We start from the raw sequence: 18,079 nt of genomic DNA, 5'->3' as shown, positions 1-18,079 counted from the left end.
ATTACCTTATTGCTGACATTTTGCTTTGTTTGTCCCCGAAGGGCAATTAGTTTTTGCAGCAAGACAATAAGATACAAGACAAACAACGCACTCAAAACAAACAACCGTGGTCCCAATTACAAGATAAGAATAAAGGTTCAGGATCAGGTAGCATTGGTCTAGCAACTCCAGTAGCAACTCTGAGTGTCTGAGGTTTAAGTTGGATGTACAATTGAATATCATCTGCATAGCTGTGATAAGATATACCTTTTAAAAGTACTAGTTATCTTCCAAAAAGGAAAGGATATACACTGTAAATAAAACAGGACCCAGGACAAAAGAAACACAAGTTCTTATGAATATTTACACCTAACTGACAACTGACAAGAAAAGCTTTCTGCAAGTATGTATGAAGCTTGTGGATTTTTATTTTTTTCTTGCCCAGTCAATTCCTGGAGTCTCTATGGAGTCTGGCAACTTTACAGGGATGATACGAGTCCAGGAAGTTACTGCTCCTGGCTAAGAAATAGTCTAGCACATAACCACAATATGTGCTTTTTATACTTTGGTTTTGGTGGAGGCAAAGAGTTTTCATGTTTACTGTACACTAATGGGAGGGGCATCAATAGTTTTATCTAACTCTCGGCAAAAATGTGAAATTATTAATTTTTGTACTATTTAATTGTGCAACCAGATTTTGTACATCTATAGTTTAAAACTGAGTAGTTTCAGAGGCCTTGGTGATGGAATTACAATAAACAAGAAAACATGAACAAGTGAAGTGATTGTAGCTTTGTCAGTACCGGTTACAACCTCACGGTAGAGAACGACGCGCTAACACGCTGACGGATTCTGTGTTTTCGTGCTCTTAGATGAGCTAAACCAGAGACTGTTCGGTTCAAACGGATCAGTGATGCTGTTCTGTCCTCATTGTTCTTTGTGAAGTTTGCTGGAAGTCATGTAACATGTGGAGTCCGGTGAGTTTCACGTGGAGAGGGCACCGCACCAGACTACTTTCAAAAATAAATGGCCTTTTAAATGCCACATTGTTTGTCAGCAACCGGTCATATGGTGGCTTAGGAGGCACTTCTGGCTCTGTGTTGATCTGATTCATTTGGCATGCAATGCACCGAAATCAAAAATACATTCAAAATACCCAGAGCGCCGTTTAATCTACAACGATAAATAGCACCACAGGTAATGGTGAACATGTATTGTATTTTCAACACACCAGTCATAATGCTTTAATGAAAACAGCTTTAGATTCAGATTCATTTTTAAAAATCCGTGCTGTGTGGTAGATCTAATTTATGCTGACGTGGTTCAATTTTGAAAAGTGACAGTTAAACGTTTGGAAAAAGTAACTGATAAATATTTAAAGAAACTTTAAATTGTTAAATTTGAGAATGGAATATGGTGTGGTGTTATTACACACACACACACACACACACACACACACACACACACACACACACACACACACCGGCCTACCCACAAGCCCATAGCAGACAACCCAAGGGAAACGCTGCATAATGAATTTAAATTTGGGAGTGTCCTTAAACTAGAAGGAGGTTATGCTAGGGGAACCCTTTGTTTTATGTATGTTATCAGTGTGAGATAAAAGTAGACTGAATATATGCTGCAGCTGAGACTACAGTGTGTGTGTGTGTGTGTGTGTGTGTGTGTGTGTGTGTGTGTGTGTGTGTGTGTGAAGCCTCGTATGCAGCCAGCCAGCCTCGGCAGCAGTGGATTGTAGTCAGTGTGACTGTTGCCTCTGTTGGTCCTTTTGGGTCAGCGCTTTGTCGGACCACGCACGTCAAATCAGGGAGCCTGGAGCAGGCCGTGGAGTTTATTTCCATGCAACAGTCAGACAAGTGTGTGCATTTCGTTTTGATTGTGCAAATGAGACTGGAAATTTGTGCAGGGAGGGTTCATCCTTGACCTTTTGAAGAACAGCGCGTGTAACAAAGTAGTCCGAGCTCAAAGGTCCACGTGCTAGCTCTATTGAGCCCGAGGCTTTCATTTCCATTCATTTGTGAAGTATACAAAAAAATAAGATTTAGATGTTCACAAAGCATCTTTAATATTATCACAAATAATAGTCAAAGAGGCACAGTCTATGTCACGAAGCCTATGCTCTGGAATTTGATCATCTTAGGGACAAGGCCTTTGGTGGCCTAATGCCATCAAAGGAATCATTGATTTTAAGTATTGCAGAAATAAGGAATGCAACTTCAGGGTCAACTTATCAGGGAAATTGTACCTGTACTTTGTTGTGCTGGGGCCTACAGACAGGAGTTTTGGGTGCATCCCCTCAACCACCAAAGGAGACACTCTGTTCAACGTCAAATATAGCAAAGCAGAGCGAAGAGGGACGGACACTGGACTGAAATTCTAGTGGAATTTATTATTACTTATTATTTACTGTAAGTGGTCCTCTCACTGGATTGTATTAACATTATTGGACTTCCAATTTTCCATTAAAGCTACTACGAGGAACTTTCATTTCGTGTTGATTTTGGCGGTCCCTGTGGACAAAAGTGGCGGCGCTTCAGGCATCTATCCGCTGATGGTTCTGTTTACTTATGTGGGTCATATAGAGGCATCAGTATTACATTAAGACTGTTTCATAAGTGTGATACTTCAACAATATGGTGTCTCTCTACCTTCAAAGCATTCTGGCAGTTCAACAGTGTAATTCATATTACATAAATATATATCCAAATTCCTCACACGGGTCTAATATACTCAGTTTATTTAGTTTAGGCATTCTACTCCTCTATTACTGCCCTGCTCGCCTCTGCTCTTACATCCAGCTTTCTCTCGCTCCTTGTAACACCTGCTTCTCTTTTTTGGTTTGTCTAGTCTACAATGACATCTTGGTGTCCGGGCGCGGAGACTCCTTCTTCATCCGGACCCACTTTGAGTACGAGAAAGAGACTCCTCAGAGCCTGGCCTTCAGCCGGGGGGACATCTTCAAGGTGGTGGACACCCTCTACGACGGCAAGCTCGGCAACTGGCTGGCGATCCGTGTTGGCAAAGACAAGCAGCTGCTGGAGAAGGGCATCATCCCCAACAAGAGCAGGTAGGCCTTCAGTCGGCCCTTTTTTATGGAGACTACAAAAACTCTGAAGGTGTGTCCTTCGATTGGAAGACGACTTGCTCTATCGCTGAGCCACAGCCGCCCACCATCATCACCATCCCAGCATGAGGTCATGGTGGGTTTTAAAGCCCCCGGGCCGACGGTATCAAACTGCTGAAACTCAAAATAACACTATTCTCTTATAATCTTCACGTGTGGTGTCGGCCTATAGTTGACGTTAGTGTGTTTGCTGTAACACTAACCAGAGTCTGCTCGGTCCACGTAGTCTTTGATAGTTTGTTGGACTAAATCCAAAGTGGCAGGAAACACCTCGTATTTGTGTTTCTTCCTTCCTGCTGCCAGACACTATTTTACCTGCAGGAGAGTGGGTCGCTACGGAGAAGAATCCTTCAGTTAGCAAAGCTGCAGAAACTTGCCTTCAGCAAGTAAACTACAACGCCAGGACTCCCAGCGGGTTAGGTGGAGCTCTGGGTCTAACCTTTTGTAATGGCAGCAACAGAAAGTTTGCCGAGTCGTGGCGGTCCGGGATCAGACCCCCGGCGCCGTGGTTTACGCTGGCTGAATTCAAACTAACAGCTAACTGCTAACTGGTCTTTTCCCTTAGGATTTAATAAAACTAACGAACTATCAAAACGTACACGGACCCTGTATCTCCAACGTGATTGACAAGCCCTCGGGGCAGTTCTACTTCTTCGTCTTTCAAACGCTACGGTGACTCACTATCGCCTCTCGAGGTACAAGTGGTATTACAGGACAGGACGGACCGAGGATAGCTGGTTAGCATTATCAAGTCAGCAGATATCTTTGCAACGCAATGCATACACGTCTTTGACATAACGTCAACACTGTAACCTCTTTACATTCTGTTGATCCTGGCCAGATCTTACACATAGCAGCAAACCAAATATAAAAGAAAGTCACTATCACAGTGCTCAGGTCCTTGCATAAAGAACCTCAATCATATGAAGATACTATATGTATGCGTGTATAACACAAATCCACAAAGAGTGGATTAAACTGTGAACAGTGTCCTCTGAATCTCTCTCATTAACACAACTTCTATCAATGGCACAACATTGGGAAGAAAGAGGCACAGCGCTGCTGCACTGCAGTACCATTACTCTCACTGTCCCGGGAGGGTTTCTGTGATTACAGGTCCGGAGCCCCGAGGCTGAGTAAATCACTGGCATGAGACGACTCATGTCCCAGTGGTATGCTTCGGTATGAGTCTTGTCTGTTTTAATTACACCACACATTCACTCTGGGGGAAATCAGTGTGTACTATAAAATGCCCAGAATTTGTTCAATTAATAGCTAAGTAGGTAGAGTTTATGTCCGTAGCATTTATCTAAAAGGCATGAAGCAAAGTTTTCCACAATCAAAGACATCCTAGCCGATTCTAGCTTACATTGGGCAAGATGTAGGGAACACGTCGCCAAGGTAATGATATGGCTAACCAGGCGGCAACCTCGAGTCAACGTGGAAGTACTCTAAACTTGCACTCTCTCAACTGACCATCAGGGGGGCGACTCCTCTGGTTGTATAGAAGTCTAGTCTAAAATGACTCTACTTCTCTCTTGATTTATTCCCTCAGCAAACATTGTAAACATGAGTTTATGGTCTCAATTAGTGGTGTAACAGATCGTTGTCGATCTGTGATCCGTGAACAATTAATGGATCAGTGACAGTTGTATTTGTCCTCCCCGTCAGAGCGGAGCAGATGGCCAGTGTCCAGAGCTCTCATAAAGCTGTTGCGGGCGATCGAGCGGACTTCTGGCGGTTGCGAGGCCAACGTTCTTTGAAGAGGAAGGACCTGAGGAAGAGCAGAGAGAACCTGAGCAGTCAGACACTGGCCACGCGCTTCCCAGCGTACGAGCGAGTGGTGCTCCGAGAAGGTGGGCGATCGTCTGAATCTCGGTTTGTGTACATACTGGGAAACCAGCCGGCCGGGTGAGAGTAGCGAAGAATCAGCAGTCACTGACGATATAAAACAGTCAATAAAATAGTTTTTTCAAAAAGCGTGCATAACCGCAACCACGAGAGGTCCTTGAGCATACAGTCATAAATGAGCACCAAAAAATATTACACTGATTGGATCAGTAGTCTGCAAGATTAGCCATGGACAGACAGACAGATAGAGAAAAGCACGCACGCACAAAACCGAACGGATGATCTCCCCTCAGGTTTAAGCACGGCAGAGATCTAAAATAGTTATATATGTGATTTGTCATCAAGTTATTTGTTACATTTTGTTTGGTGCTCCCGTTTTGTTGTAAGAAAGACTGAGAAAAACCAATTAGTTTGTCTCTATTTGGAGTGTGCAGACACGCTGTGAACAGTTTAAAAGTCCAGTCACAGTCCATCGTCCAGTCTCAGAGTTCTGATGTGAGACAGCCTCTAAATCTCTTTCCCCCTTCAGGCTCTGACTGAAAAAACAAATGCTCTTTTGAGATCTAGAAATAGGGACCATCTAGATCACGTAGGTGGATTGTATATTGCAATATAGTTGTCCATAGGCTCGACCGTCATCGTTTTCGTGTGTATGTCTGTGTTTGGGTGTCAACGGGTCTCCACAACTGGCCATCAGAGTGTAGTTGAGGTAAAGTTTTGAAACTGAGCGGCGTTGTTATTAACAGTATGTCATTGCAGCTGGTTTCCGGCGTCCTGTGGTGCTGTTCGGCCCCATCGCCGACGCTGCCAATGAGAAACTGGCCTCCGAGATGCCCGACCTGTTTGTTGTTGCCAGTGAGTCTCTTTCTGCTCATGTGTTTTGTGTGTGAAAGTCTTCCTTCCCCAGTGAATAGATGTCCCACTGCTGCTTCTTAATAACCTCTTCTCTGTTCTTATGTTAGAAACTGAGCCGAAGGATGCTGGGTCTGAGAAGTCCTCGGGAGTGGTTCGCCTGAACACCATCCGACAAATCATCGAGCAGGTGCCCGATCTCTCACACTCTCACAATTTCAGTCTATGTCATGTCCAATATGTTAATTTTTGGGGAAAGAACTATTCCATTTTATCAGTCTGTATCCCTAAAATTGTAAATTTTAAATACCTGCAATTTACCATAACCAACCTCTGAGGTTAACTTTTAAGAGGCACTTTTATTGTATTTTCTATTATAAGTCTTAAGAACTTTTTTGCAAGAGACTTAAGAGTACAGGATATAAAATAAAGGTGTTACCTAGAACCATATAGGGTTCCTCGGCTTCTTCCCCGTAAGAAAACCCTTTTTGGTTCCTGGTAGAACCTTTTGTAAAGGTTCCAGCTGGAACCCTTTCACAGGGTTATACCCAGAAGCATTTCTGAAAGGTGCCACCTAGAACCCCCGTTGAGAGGTTCTACAGAGAACCCTTCTATGGTGTAATGGTTCCACCCCAGAACCCTCTTTGGAGTTTGTATCTAGAACCTTTCCACCTTCTAATGGTGCTAAGAAGAACCCACCCACGGGGTTCTACCCGGTACCCTTAATATTTAAATGGTTTCATAGAGTCCACCCAAGGGGTTCTACCAAAAACACAGTTTTTGGGGTGTGTGGTCTGGGAGGATGTCTTTCTTCCAAAAAAGGGTTGTTCTGATGAGAAATGGTTCTCAATGGAACCCTTCGTCTTGCCAAGAAACCTCGAAAAACCGAGGGAAATGGTTCCAGGTAGAACCTCAGCCCCTCCCCTCTCCCATTTGGATAATTTATTACTGAGAGTAAGAAAGAGAGATAGTGTTCTAATCCAAGATCCCCTCAGCAGCTGTGAATGACAAAAGCATCATGAAAAGGAAGTGACAAGCTAATCTGAGCATGAACCAATCATGCAGTGTTACTTGAAGCCAGACTGCTTGTGCTCCGAGCTCTTGGTTTGTAAAAGATATTGATGCGGTTAAAGAAAGCATGTTGAATAATTTACATTGAAGGATCGGGGATACGGCTCTACTTGGCAGTAGAACCTCCAGGCTAGCTGCTGTGCTAGCTGGTGTAAAGGGAAGTATGGAGGGAGAAAGATATTGCAATATTTGGGTGTAATAAGGTGTGTGGGGGGGGGGGGGGGGGGGGGGGGGGGGGGCTGGCTGGCTGGCTTTGAGGTGGCACTAACCGCTCGAAGCACTTCATGACAACATAGGTCAGTTTAGCGGGATACAGCTGACTTCTTGGGAGCTGTGATGACTCTGGCTGCCCGGAGGCCTGTGGGAACCGCAACCTGCTTCAGTGAGATATTAAAGATGTCTGCTGTTGAGTCATGCTGCCTCGTCCCCTGATCTGAAGGCAGCATCTCTTGTTAAACGTTTCATTTATTACCATCACAGCAGTGTGGGTGCTTACCTCATTCTAACATTCTACGGTAGTTTATTCCAATTTTTCACCTGCAGTCTTAACTTCACTTCCCCCTTTGGAACAATTTGTTTTTATATGACAATGGGCTGTCGGGACAAATGGACTTTTGATCCAATGGGGTATTTATTTTGGACCATTGTGAATTCAGAACCTGCAGTTCCCGCGTAAAACCGTAGCTCATGCTGCCGACTTCTGACGAAACTGTGCTTAGCGTACTAGTTGATGGATGCGTTTGCTTTTTGTGCGACTTTTCGAAAGTTTGCTCAAAATTCGCTCGACAATTGAACGGTAACATGACTGCCGTCGGGTAACGTAACGGTAGAGGAGAGTCATAAAGATGATGTCTTGACTAAGTTTAGTCGTTAGCCACCAGAAGCTCCTGGTCATACCCGACACAGTAAGGCTGTAGGCCTTAAGATCAAGAAAAGTCCCTTTTTGTGATACAGCCTTTCGCACCAAAACCACGTCGGCAGATTTGTTTCACCGTTATCTTGTGTCTCTGTTCCCCATGCCACTCAGGACAAGCACGCCCTGCTGGACGTGACGCCCAAGGCGGTGGACACCCTGAACTACACCCAGTGGTACCCCATCGTCATCTTCTTCAACCCAGACAGCAAGCACGGCATCAAGGCCATGAGACAGAGGATCGTCCCCAACTCCAACCGCAGCGCCCGCAAGCTCTACGAACAGGCCGTGAAACTGAGGAAGACCTGCTCGCACTTATTCACTGGTACGGTCCACGCACACGTACGGACATCCAGTCCGGGTGTGAGACACACACCGAATATACACGTTTGCCGTTCATTTGAGTGCGTCCGCTTGATGTTTGATGGTTTTCTCATCCAGCCACCGTTGATCTGAACTCGGCCAACGACGCCTGGTACGGCGGCGTCAAAGACTCCATCAGAGAGCAGCAGATGCAGGCCGTGTGGGTTTCTGACGGCAAGGTAAATACACACACACACACACACACACACACACACACACACACACACACACACACATACACACACACACACACACGTTGATTTCACAGGCTTCCGTCAGGGATAACCAGGGTCCTTGATGTAGTTGATTCATCTACATCTTTTTGACGTGAGTTGCCTATTTTTTGTTATCTCAGCCGTCGAGATGTCTGCTGTTGTCTCTGACATAATGGGGACTAGATGGCACTCGACGTTTGGTGCTCAGCTTTTACACTTTGGCATCCAAATATACTGTTTAACTGTTTCTTCCCATTGTGGCACATTTAGGTAGATTGTAGATCTCAAAAGTGTTATCAGGTCTAGCAGAGCCACTTCGACTCCAGCTCTCAGCAAAGACACCGGTGACTGAAATGTTCTCACACTTTGATAGGAACGATGGACAGAACTACCCAGGCTGTGACAATCATTTTAAATCAGCTGCATGAGGGGTTAAACCTGAGGGGTCACTGGTTGGACTGTTGTATTAGACTGCCTTAGTCTTTATTCCTGTATTATAGTCTGTAGTGGACTGACTGCCCGTCTGTCGTCCCGTAGCCGTCGTAGCAGCCACCCGTGCGTGCGCTCTGAGCATGCTCACTGTGTGTCTTCCTACTTCCTACCAGTAGTGCTCTACAGCTCGGCTCTGTTTGTCTTTCTTTCTTCTCTCTTGTTCTTGTGCTATCCGTCTGTCCATCCTTCCTTCCTGTACACCCAAGATCCATCATGTGTCTCTTCTAGCCGGAGGGAGTAGAGAGTGATCTGGACTGCCAGGACGTGGAGCGCCTGTCCTTCCTGTCCGCCATGTCCGCCGACTACCTCAGCATGGACAGCCGGCTGACCTCCGACCTCGACGACACCGCCGACGAGGGCGGCGCCTACACCGACAACGAGCCCGACGCGGAGATGGTGCACATCTCCGCCATCAGCCGCTCGTCGGAGCCCGTCACGGCCGAGGAGGTCAGTCACGCACACACACACACACACACACACACACACACACACACGCTTTTATTCATTCAGGGGGTGACTTCCATGCTACTGAACACGGTTCATTAATATGTTTATACTGACCTGTGGGCAGTAGTGGAAATTAAGTATAATCACCAAGTATTGTAGTAAAATATTGAGGTACTTGTACCTCACTTAGCATAGGTTTTAATTAGGGGCGGAAGTTATAAAAGGTATAGAAAGTACACCGGTATGAGTTTTGACAGTCAAAACATTTTATGCAAGTGTGTATTTTTGAATATGAAAAAAATCTTTATTAATCCCATTCCTTTAAATTGTGGGTTTTCTGCAAATAACTACAGATGACAATAACAAAGTACATTTGTGACCGTCTACACTGACTTCGGGAAGAGATGACATTACGCCGTCATACCGGTGCTCTACCTTGATATACATGATACCGCGGTGTACATTTGAGGCCACACCGCCCAGCCTCAGTTCTACTGGTGTCGCCTAACCGCCGTCTAAAAGCAGAGGTGTTTACCGGCGTTATAAATGGCACAAGCGCTGGCGTCACAGAGGCGGTGACTCACGCGACTGGAATCAAAGCTGCGATCGTCCGGACAGTCGTTCCTAGAAGACAATCGTGAAGTTGCACTTGGAGCACAAAACGTTACATAATGCCGTGCGTGCAAGATATGAAAACTTGCTAAGTAAGTCACAACGTCTGTCGGATAAATGCAACGGAGGACAATATAGTAGAAGTAGAAGGAATCATTAACGTACGGTAGTAAACCTCATCTAACGTATTATGGTATGCATGTGTTGTAAATGACAGCTTTGTTGAACACACTGTCTCACTCTCAGTGCGGTGCTGCCCTCTGTAGTGCAGACGGGAGATTGCAGCTTCATGCCTGCAAGTGACTGCACAGTCCAGCCATCAGTAGCTTCTGCACAGCTGTTGTGTAGTTTACTATGAAACAAGGTGACGCAATCTTCAAAGTCCGTGTCTATCGATGTGTTGCATTTACTTCAGTAATGCATAATAATGCATCAGAACGCAAAAATAATAAACTGCGGACGCCCTGAGAGGCGCAACCCTATTAAGTGTGTGTGTGTGTGTGTGTGGGTGTAGATCTTGCGCAGGTACAGTCCAGACATCAGGAGTCGCATGAGGAAAATCAGCAGCCGTGAAGTCCTCAACAGGTCCAGCCCTCCACCTGTCTTCTCAGCAGACAGCAAGGTGAGGGACACATACAGTACATCTGTACAGTAGTCATCTGGAAACACTGGGTCTGTGTCCTTTAGCAATCTAAACCCCACTACATTTATAATTAAATTCATGTGGATACGTTTGGGTTTTGGACTGTTGGGCCTGAGAAGATGTGCATTCATGCAGTGAACAATGAATGGATTAATCAGACGAATAGTCAATAGATGAGTCAATGATGAAAGTAATATCGAGATGAGGTCCTAGTCGTCCAGGATAATTCAGTAAAGTCTGTGCCGGACCGTTGTTCGAGTCCAGGATGAACTACAACAAAAATCACTGAGGAAAGGAAAATACCAGAACGTTTCACTGTAGTTCATCTCCATCATCTACGTCGTCTCCATCTGTAGAGGACATTTCTACTGTCCTCTTTCCTACTGACAGTTATATGTTGGATGGCAATCATCGTTTTTAAAGCAACGTTGCTCATAGTGACAAACCCACTGAGGAGGTCGGGCTAGATGGTTAGATCAAACAAACTCAGGACTTTCACCCAGGAGATCTCTGTTGCTGTCCAAGACAACTCTTTTCATTATTTTAACTTCCTTTTGTTACGTAACGTACATAGTTAACTAACGCCACTACGCAAGCATATCAAATTGGCCGTTTTTATCTCTCACTTGCTCACTGTCTCTCTCACACTCACACTCACTCACACACTCTCTCTCACACACTCACTCACTCACTCACTCACTCACTCACTCACTCACTCACTCACTCACTCACTCTCTCTCTCACTCTCACTCTCACACTCTCTCTCTCTCTCACTCACTCACTCTCACACTCACTCTCTCTCTCACTCTCTCACTCACTCACTCTCTCTCTCACTCTCACTCACTCTCTCACTCACTCTCTCTCTCGCACTCACTCTCACTCACACTCACTCTCACACTCACACTCACTCTCTCACTCACTCACACACTCTCCTTCTCTCTCTCTCTCTATCACTCTTACACTCACTCTCTCTCTCTCACACTCACACTCACTCTCACACTCACAGTGCTATTAAGCTGCGATCACCGATCAGTATGTCAACTGTGCATATAACAAGGCAGAACATTTTTTGGTGGGGTGTCTATCTGAAAAAGTATGTAAGAGTCCAACATCCTCCCCTCCTCCATTTGACATAAGAACAGTGTTTTGTTATATGTTAATCAAAGTTGGTATAACAACATACAGCAACTCTGACCCTGTCCTCCACATGCGCCCTGGCAGCTCTTTACCTCCACTGAAAGGAGCAAACTGGCCTTCCCTTTGAGGAACGGCCTGATGTGGAGGAACCACTCTCGCTGCGGTTCCGAGTCCTCCGCCGTCAGCTCGTTGGACCAGATGGGTACCCAGAATTCCCCTCAGTTATTGGTACACGGTGGTTGGCTTGTCTGTAGCAGTGGTGTTCAACCGTCCTCTCTTATAGCCAATGTTTGAAGTGTAGCTTAAAATCTGATCCAGTGTTGTTTGATGTACCGGTCTACTAGATCCAGCAGTGTTCCTTGATTTGTCTAAATTGTGTGAAAAGTATGTAACATTTTTACTGAATGGTTTTGTCCAGGAAGAACCAAAAACCGAAATCATTGTGTTAGTCCTTTTCTCCTGCAAGAACTTAAAGGTAACATTTATCATTAGTTTGTGGGATGTTTTCGTAACGTTCCGGGAGACGGAGGGACCTTCAGTTGGCGGCATTTAAAAGTGAATTGACCTTCTTTTTATAATACCTATATACTTATCAGTGAACTATTTGTGACAGTCACATGATCGTGCACGTGTCAAATTACAAAAATTTCAGAGGTGCGTGACCAAGCCTCGCGCCAGCTTCACTATGGCCAGTATAAACTAAGCTTCAGTGCACTAACCATCCAGTCTTGCTGTCTCTCTAGCACCAACAGTGGCAGATAATTCCTCTATCCATTCGTTCGTTTCAGCCATTTTTTCCAGGTTTAGTTTTGCGGCTCATAGGAGACTATCTGCTGCAGTAAACCCAGAGAGAGCCATCAAAGCTGAGGCGGTTGTAGTTGTTTCAGAGATTATAGCCTCGGTATGGAGTTTTTCCTTAGTTTGACTGTGAGTACCACCATCTGTTCTGGCTCTAACGCTTCCCCTTCTTGGTCAGGTCAAACTGTCTCTGAGGGACGATCCGATCCTCGTGCCGGGCTCCGCCAACCCGCACCATCACCACCGTCAGCACCACCCCCCGCCCCCCAGCTCCAGCCGAAGTTACGACTCCCCCTCCAGCAGCAGCCCCGCCAGCAGCAACAACGACCCTCCGCCCCTCATCTCCCGTTCTTCCGCCGCTTCCTTGGCCCCGTCGCCCCTGTCGCCGGCTCACCACTTCAGCCCCTGCGGCAAACTGTGGCCCCCGGGAGCGCCCCAACCCCCCGCCGCGCCCAAGCCCGGCAGTTGTGGGACCGCGGCGGAAGCTGTGGTTCGCTCGCCTGCGGCTCTGCCCGGTGCAACCGTGGCAGCCTGTAAGCAGCAGCAGCAGCAGGAGGTGGTGAGGGACAACCCTGTGGACGATCCGTCCTTGAGGTCCTTCCTGGGGAAGATCAAGGCCTTCGAGAAGATGGACCACTTCGCCCGAGCCCAGAGGTTGCTGGAACTGCAGGAGGCGCAGAACGCCAGGGTGGGCATAGCTCAGTGTTCCTGTTGGTCGCCTGTAGTATCACGAGGTGTATTACGCACAACTGAAGGCAGGCTGTTAGATCAGTTCACTGGTGATGAAACATTACTCTCTCAGCCAGTCACAGTATTTCTTTCGTACCTTGTTGCACCAGTGGCTTGATAGGACATCACATCTGGAGGGATTCGGTCTTGAGCACACATGTTATATGATTAAACGTTGAGGTGGCGCGTTATTAAAGATTTCATCAAAAGAGTCCCAAAAAGCCCCAAAAAGAGGATATAATTGATACGAGATATTAGACATCCAGCACAACCAGAAACAGCTTATAAGAAGCGGAGGCATCCACCGTGTGGTTGGTGGACTACGGTTTTCGAAGCCTCGTGTTCGGCATTTTGGCCATCACCATTCAAGTGCTCACCACTGAAAGCTGAATAAGACATTTTTAAAACAGAAAACACACTGTGAAAGGGTTAAAGTTCTTAGACAAAACCTGGAACAACACGCAGACCGTTGAAACGCCGTGGTAGAGACCTGTCAATCAGCGTGTAGCCCCACCCCTAAATCATCCCCTGCTTTATGGTGTGTTTGACTCTAAATGGAGCATAATGTACTAAATGAACATCATGCTGTATTAAAGAAGACTGTAAACTAGAGATTGAGACCATAAACTCATGTTTACAATGTTTACTGAGGGAATAAATCAAGAGAGAAGTAGAGTCATTTTAGACTAGACTTCTATACAACCAGAGGAGTCGCCCCCTGGTGGACACTAGAGAGAACGCAAGTGTAAGGAACTTCCGCACTGGCTCCACTTTTCAGACCTGGTTCAGCCTGGTCACAACATATTTACTTGTATGCACAAGATCCTTGATAGATTGTTTTCACTCTTAAATGCTGACTCAAGTGACTTCACTTGAAGACATGTATCAGACTTCACACAGCTCCCATGGGAGACAATAAAGGCTCTATAGAACATTTTTCACATATACAGTACTACTCCCCAACACCCATATATATATATATATATATATATGTGTGTGCCCCAGACCCCATCCCTCCTGTATGTAAGACCCTGATTTAAACTGTGTGATGCTGACTTTTAAAGTTGAGTTTATATGTGTAGAGATATATGCTGCAGTGTTTTTCGGTGTCTCTCATTTTAGCAAGATCTTTCTCACAAGATATTTGAGTTTTTATTACTATATACTATGTTCTGTTTTTTTAACCAATTGATTAATTGGTAATATGGATATTTTGGCCCAAAGAGGTAAAAGTAGAAAGCTTCTATACGGCTGAAAATAAGGAGGGTTCATCTTCTGAGGAGCATGAACGAGCTCAGTAAAAGTCATGACGATACTCTGCCTTACAGACTGCGTTATGTCTTGGATAAAGTCTTTATTTATTTATTTCTCTTTAACCAACTAATCTTTGTTCCCAGCTGGAAATTGCTCAGAAGCATCCAGACATCTATGCCGTTCCCCTGAAGACAGCCAAGCTGGATCACAGTCGTCCGCAGCCTATCGGGTAGGCTTCCCTACTGCCATACGACCGTTTCCAAGCTCCGCTGTGAGTGTGTTCATCAGCATGGTTGTGTGTTTGCTAACCTCCCAGTTTACAAGATGTCACTGACAGCGCAACCTAACACCACTCAGCTGACATTAGTAACAGACACACATAAGATCTTTACAGTTGTAATCCTTAAGATTTCCGTTCCTGGTTGACATGGAAATACCTGTGGTTTACTACAGAAATACAACAGAAGAGCAGCTGGCCTGTTTTGTTATGATAGAGAAATCAGTCAGTAATTGGCGTTTTTCCGGCAATTTGAATGCAGACGCCATCACTAACAATAAAAACTGCTTTAAAGAGAGATATGTACAGAATGTAAATACATTAAAGCACATAAATAGTATCAAAAAAGGCTTTTCATTATAACTGTAAAGCTGTGGTAGGCATTATGTGTTTTGCCTTCATTGTATTTCAAGTGGTAACCAGAGGGTTGTAAAGCCCTTTGGGGACGACGAACTCAAGCAGAAGGCTAAACCATTAGAGAGACAGAGAGAAAATGTTGCTAATAGTTTAGCCTTCTGCTAGCCGCAGCCTTGAGCTGCTGTGAGCTAGCCGCCGCTGTGAGCTAACCGCCACTGTGAGCTAGTAGCTGCTGTTCCTTTGGCTGAAGCTAAAAACTATTATTAGCAGCATCAGACTTGATTTTAGATCAATTTTAGATTTTTTTGGGGGGGGTTGCTTCACAGTGTACGCAGTTGTTGCCAATGCTGGAATAGCAACTTTTCCGCCATTGAATGTAAGTCCTGTGTTTCCTTGCACCATACCCCCCCCCCCCCCACATATCTCCTCTTATAAGCAAACTTTCTGTCTCTTTATATTACGTCAGTTGCTCTGACCATCCAGAAATGACAAGGAATGTATTTACAGTGGAGTTAGTTGAAAGCAGGCGGTTCTATCGAGTGAAGCCAATGCAGAAGTGTCTTAAAACTTGCATTCTCTCTAGTGTCCACCAGGGGGCGACTCCTCTGATTGTATAGAAGTCTAGTCTAAAATGACTCTACTTCTCTCTTGATTTATTCCCTCAGTAAACATTGTAAACATGAGTTTATGGTCTCAATCTCTAGTTTACAGTCTTCTTCAATACAGCATGATGTTCATTTAGTACATTATGCTCCATTTAGAGTCAAACAGACCATAAAGCAGGGGATGCTTTAGGGGCGGGGCTACAGTGATTGACAGGTCACTGCCACTATCCGAGCCGTATGGCAACAGCCGTAATCCAAGATGGCGACAACGAAATCGCCAAACTCAAGGTTTCAAAACGGTAGTCCACAAACCTTGAAGCGGTGAATGACTCGGCACGACTTGTTTTGTCCGTGTCCTTCCAGCTCCAGCTCCCGTCCTGAACCCCAGACTCCTCCAACCTCCAAGGAGGGACGTCCCTTCTACCCCAACGAAGAGGAGGAGGAGGCGGAGGAGGCGGAGGCGGAGGCGGAGGCGGAGGAGGAGGAGGAGGAGGAGGAGGAGACAGTGCCAGGATACTACACTGCCAACTCCTTCCAGTACCAGGACACCCAGCTGTAGGGGTCGGCACACGGCAGCCGTGCCGGCCCTCGGCCTCCCTGGACGTACATGTACACATACACTGCATATGCAGTCTATTTACACACATGCCATTCCATCATGCCCTGCACAAGCAAGCTGCTGACTTTGAACTGACTCTCGCTTCTTTGATATTGAGGAAGGGGGGGGGGGGGGGACAAACTTTTATTTTTTGCCTCATGGAAGTTAAAGCAATCTGTACTATCCGTTTGGATAGGCACACACTGTCTTCACTTTACTTTTTCTGCTGTATTTGATTGTTTCTTTCTTATGTACCACTTTTGATGGTCCAAACTGAGTGATTATGAACCACTTGTTTTTTCTTGCCTATGCAACTCTTCAGTTTGTGCACAGCGACTGAAACTTATTGCCACGAGTTTTGCCCTCACAAAAACCTCAACAAACCTAAAAACCACAATGCGCTTTATCACATCCACCCCCTTCTTTTTTAAGCTCCTATATTGCCAGCTACGATCAAAAAATGTTACGTATATATTATTACATACAGCGTATATATATATATATATATATATATATATATATATATATATATATATATATATATATATATATATAAAAATGTATTTAAAGTCAAGTGTTTATACTCTGTCTTTGCATTCCTTCATATATGAAAATGCCTGTGTATACATACAGTATATCTATATCTCTATATATAGTCTATCTAGTAACACCGGAAATTTGTTAAAATTTTTTGAAGTGCCTTTTACTTTCTTAGTCCCATGAGGTTGGGGTTGTCTTTCCTCCGCCCCTCAGCCACCCAGCCGTAATAAAACCTCTGCTGCTGTCAAGCTTAAAGGGAAACCAGGGAACCAATGACACCAAAATCTCAATGCTGTCCCCAAAACACTGTACTGTCCGCTGTCACCGCCGGTGACAAAACACACCCACGAAGAAATACACACCCTGCAGCCAGTCCTATCTGCCGTGTGTGAGAAAGAGCCAACGCCGTCTGTCCTCTAAGAACCCAATCAAGAACAATATCGGTCTAAAACCAGTGACAACAGAAATTGAGATGATTAGAGTTGGTGAAAGTTGTAATCAGTGAAGGTCCGGTCATGCCCAGAAATACAAACAGCCAAATCCTGTGGCAAAATGAATGACTTTTATTGGAATCTTGGCGGACTAGCTTTGCTAAGGGGCAAAGTCAATCTGCCCAAATATTTCGTCCAAAACAAAAGAAGCTATTGGAGCTCAATGGCTGTGTGCAAGTTTAAACTCCTCCACAGAAATGTTTACTAGGACGTGCCACTCTCTGGCGTGATCGGGCCTTAAGGTTTATTTTTCTTATTGACGCTGTCTTTGATGCTCGGCGTTCATTGCTGCACCTCCCAGCCATAAATGGTTTCCCAGTCTTAACTGTGAGGCCGGTGGCGTAATGTCTTTTGCCTTGGAATGTTTTGTTGGTTAAGTTTCTGCAGTCGGTGCCCTCTTCTGTCTGTTCAACCATAGTGGCTGTCACTGCCCGTGCTAATAACCACGTTACGTGATAAGGTTGGTGATATTCTATATTCTTCTTATTGTCAGCAAATCCCATGTGCAGACCCCAACCAGCAACGAATGTATCTACTAACATGTATTGTGCGAGTATCCAACACCTGACATGTCTTGTTCCTCAGTGCCATAGAGATCACTTGTTGTCCAAAACGATTAGAGACTAGACACTAACACTAAAAGTGGATTCATCCGCTGCTGAAGATAGTCCCCAACAAATGCACAATATCCTCCTGTTTGTTAAAAACTACAG

The 18,079-nt window shown here is 45.2% G+C and overlaps 1 protein-coding gene across 1 annotated transcript in view; it reads left to right on the top strand.

Moving 5' to 3' along the window:
• Nucleotides 1–16,817, top strand: part of tjp2b (tight junction protein 2b (zona occludens 2)) — a 52,220-nt gene extending 35,403 nt beyond the window's left edge. Inside the window, exons 13-23 of the mRNA XM_068704243.1 lie at nt 2,845–3,064; nt 4,793–4,977; nt 5,732–5,827; nt 5,935–6,014; nt 7,923–8,133; nt 8,250–8,350; nt 9,107–9,325; nt 10,452–10,559; nt 12,694–13,203; nt 14,642–14,727; nt 16,101–16,817. Of these exons, the coding sequence (XP_068560344.1) occupies nt 2,845–3,064; nt 4,793–4,977; nt 5,732–5,827; nt 5,935–6,014; nt 7,923–8,133; nt 8,250–8,350; nt 9,107–9,325; nt 10,452–10,559; nt 12,694–13,203; nt 14,642–14,727; nt 16,101–16,296 (2,012 nt within the window). The 3' untranslated portion in view covers nt 16,297–16,817. The remainder of the gene's footprint in view (nt 1–2,844; nt 3,065–4,792; nt 4,978–5,731; nt 5,828–5,934; nt 6,015–7,922; nt 8,134–8,249; nt 8,351–9,106; nt 9,326–10,451; nt 10,560–12,693; nt 13,204–14,641; nt 14,728–16,100) is intronic.
• The last annotated feature ends 1,262 nt before the right edge of the window (nt 16,818–18,079 follow it).

Source organism: Cebidichthys violaceus, unplaced genomic scaffold (genome assembly GCF_023349555.1).
Source record: "Cebidichthys violaceus isolate CVI_PGR_0920_01 unplaced genomic scaffold, fCebVio1.0.p SCAF_9, whole genome shotgun sequence".
Classification (NCBI taxonomy): Eukaryota; Metazoa; Chordata; class Actinopteri; order Perciformes; family Stichaeidae; genus Cebidichthys; species Cebidichthys violaceus.
Note: the sequence above shows the minus strand (reverse complement) of the source record. Positions and strands in the feature narration are given on the sequence as shown.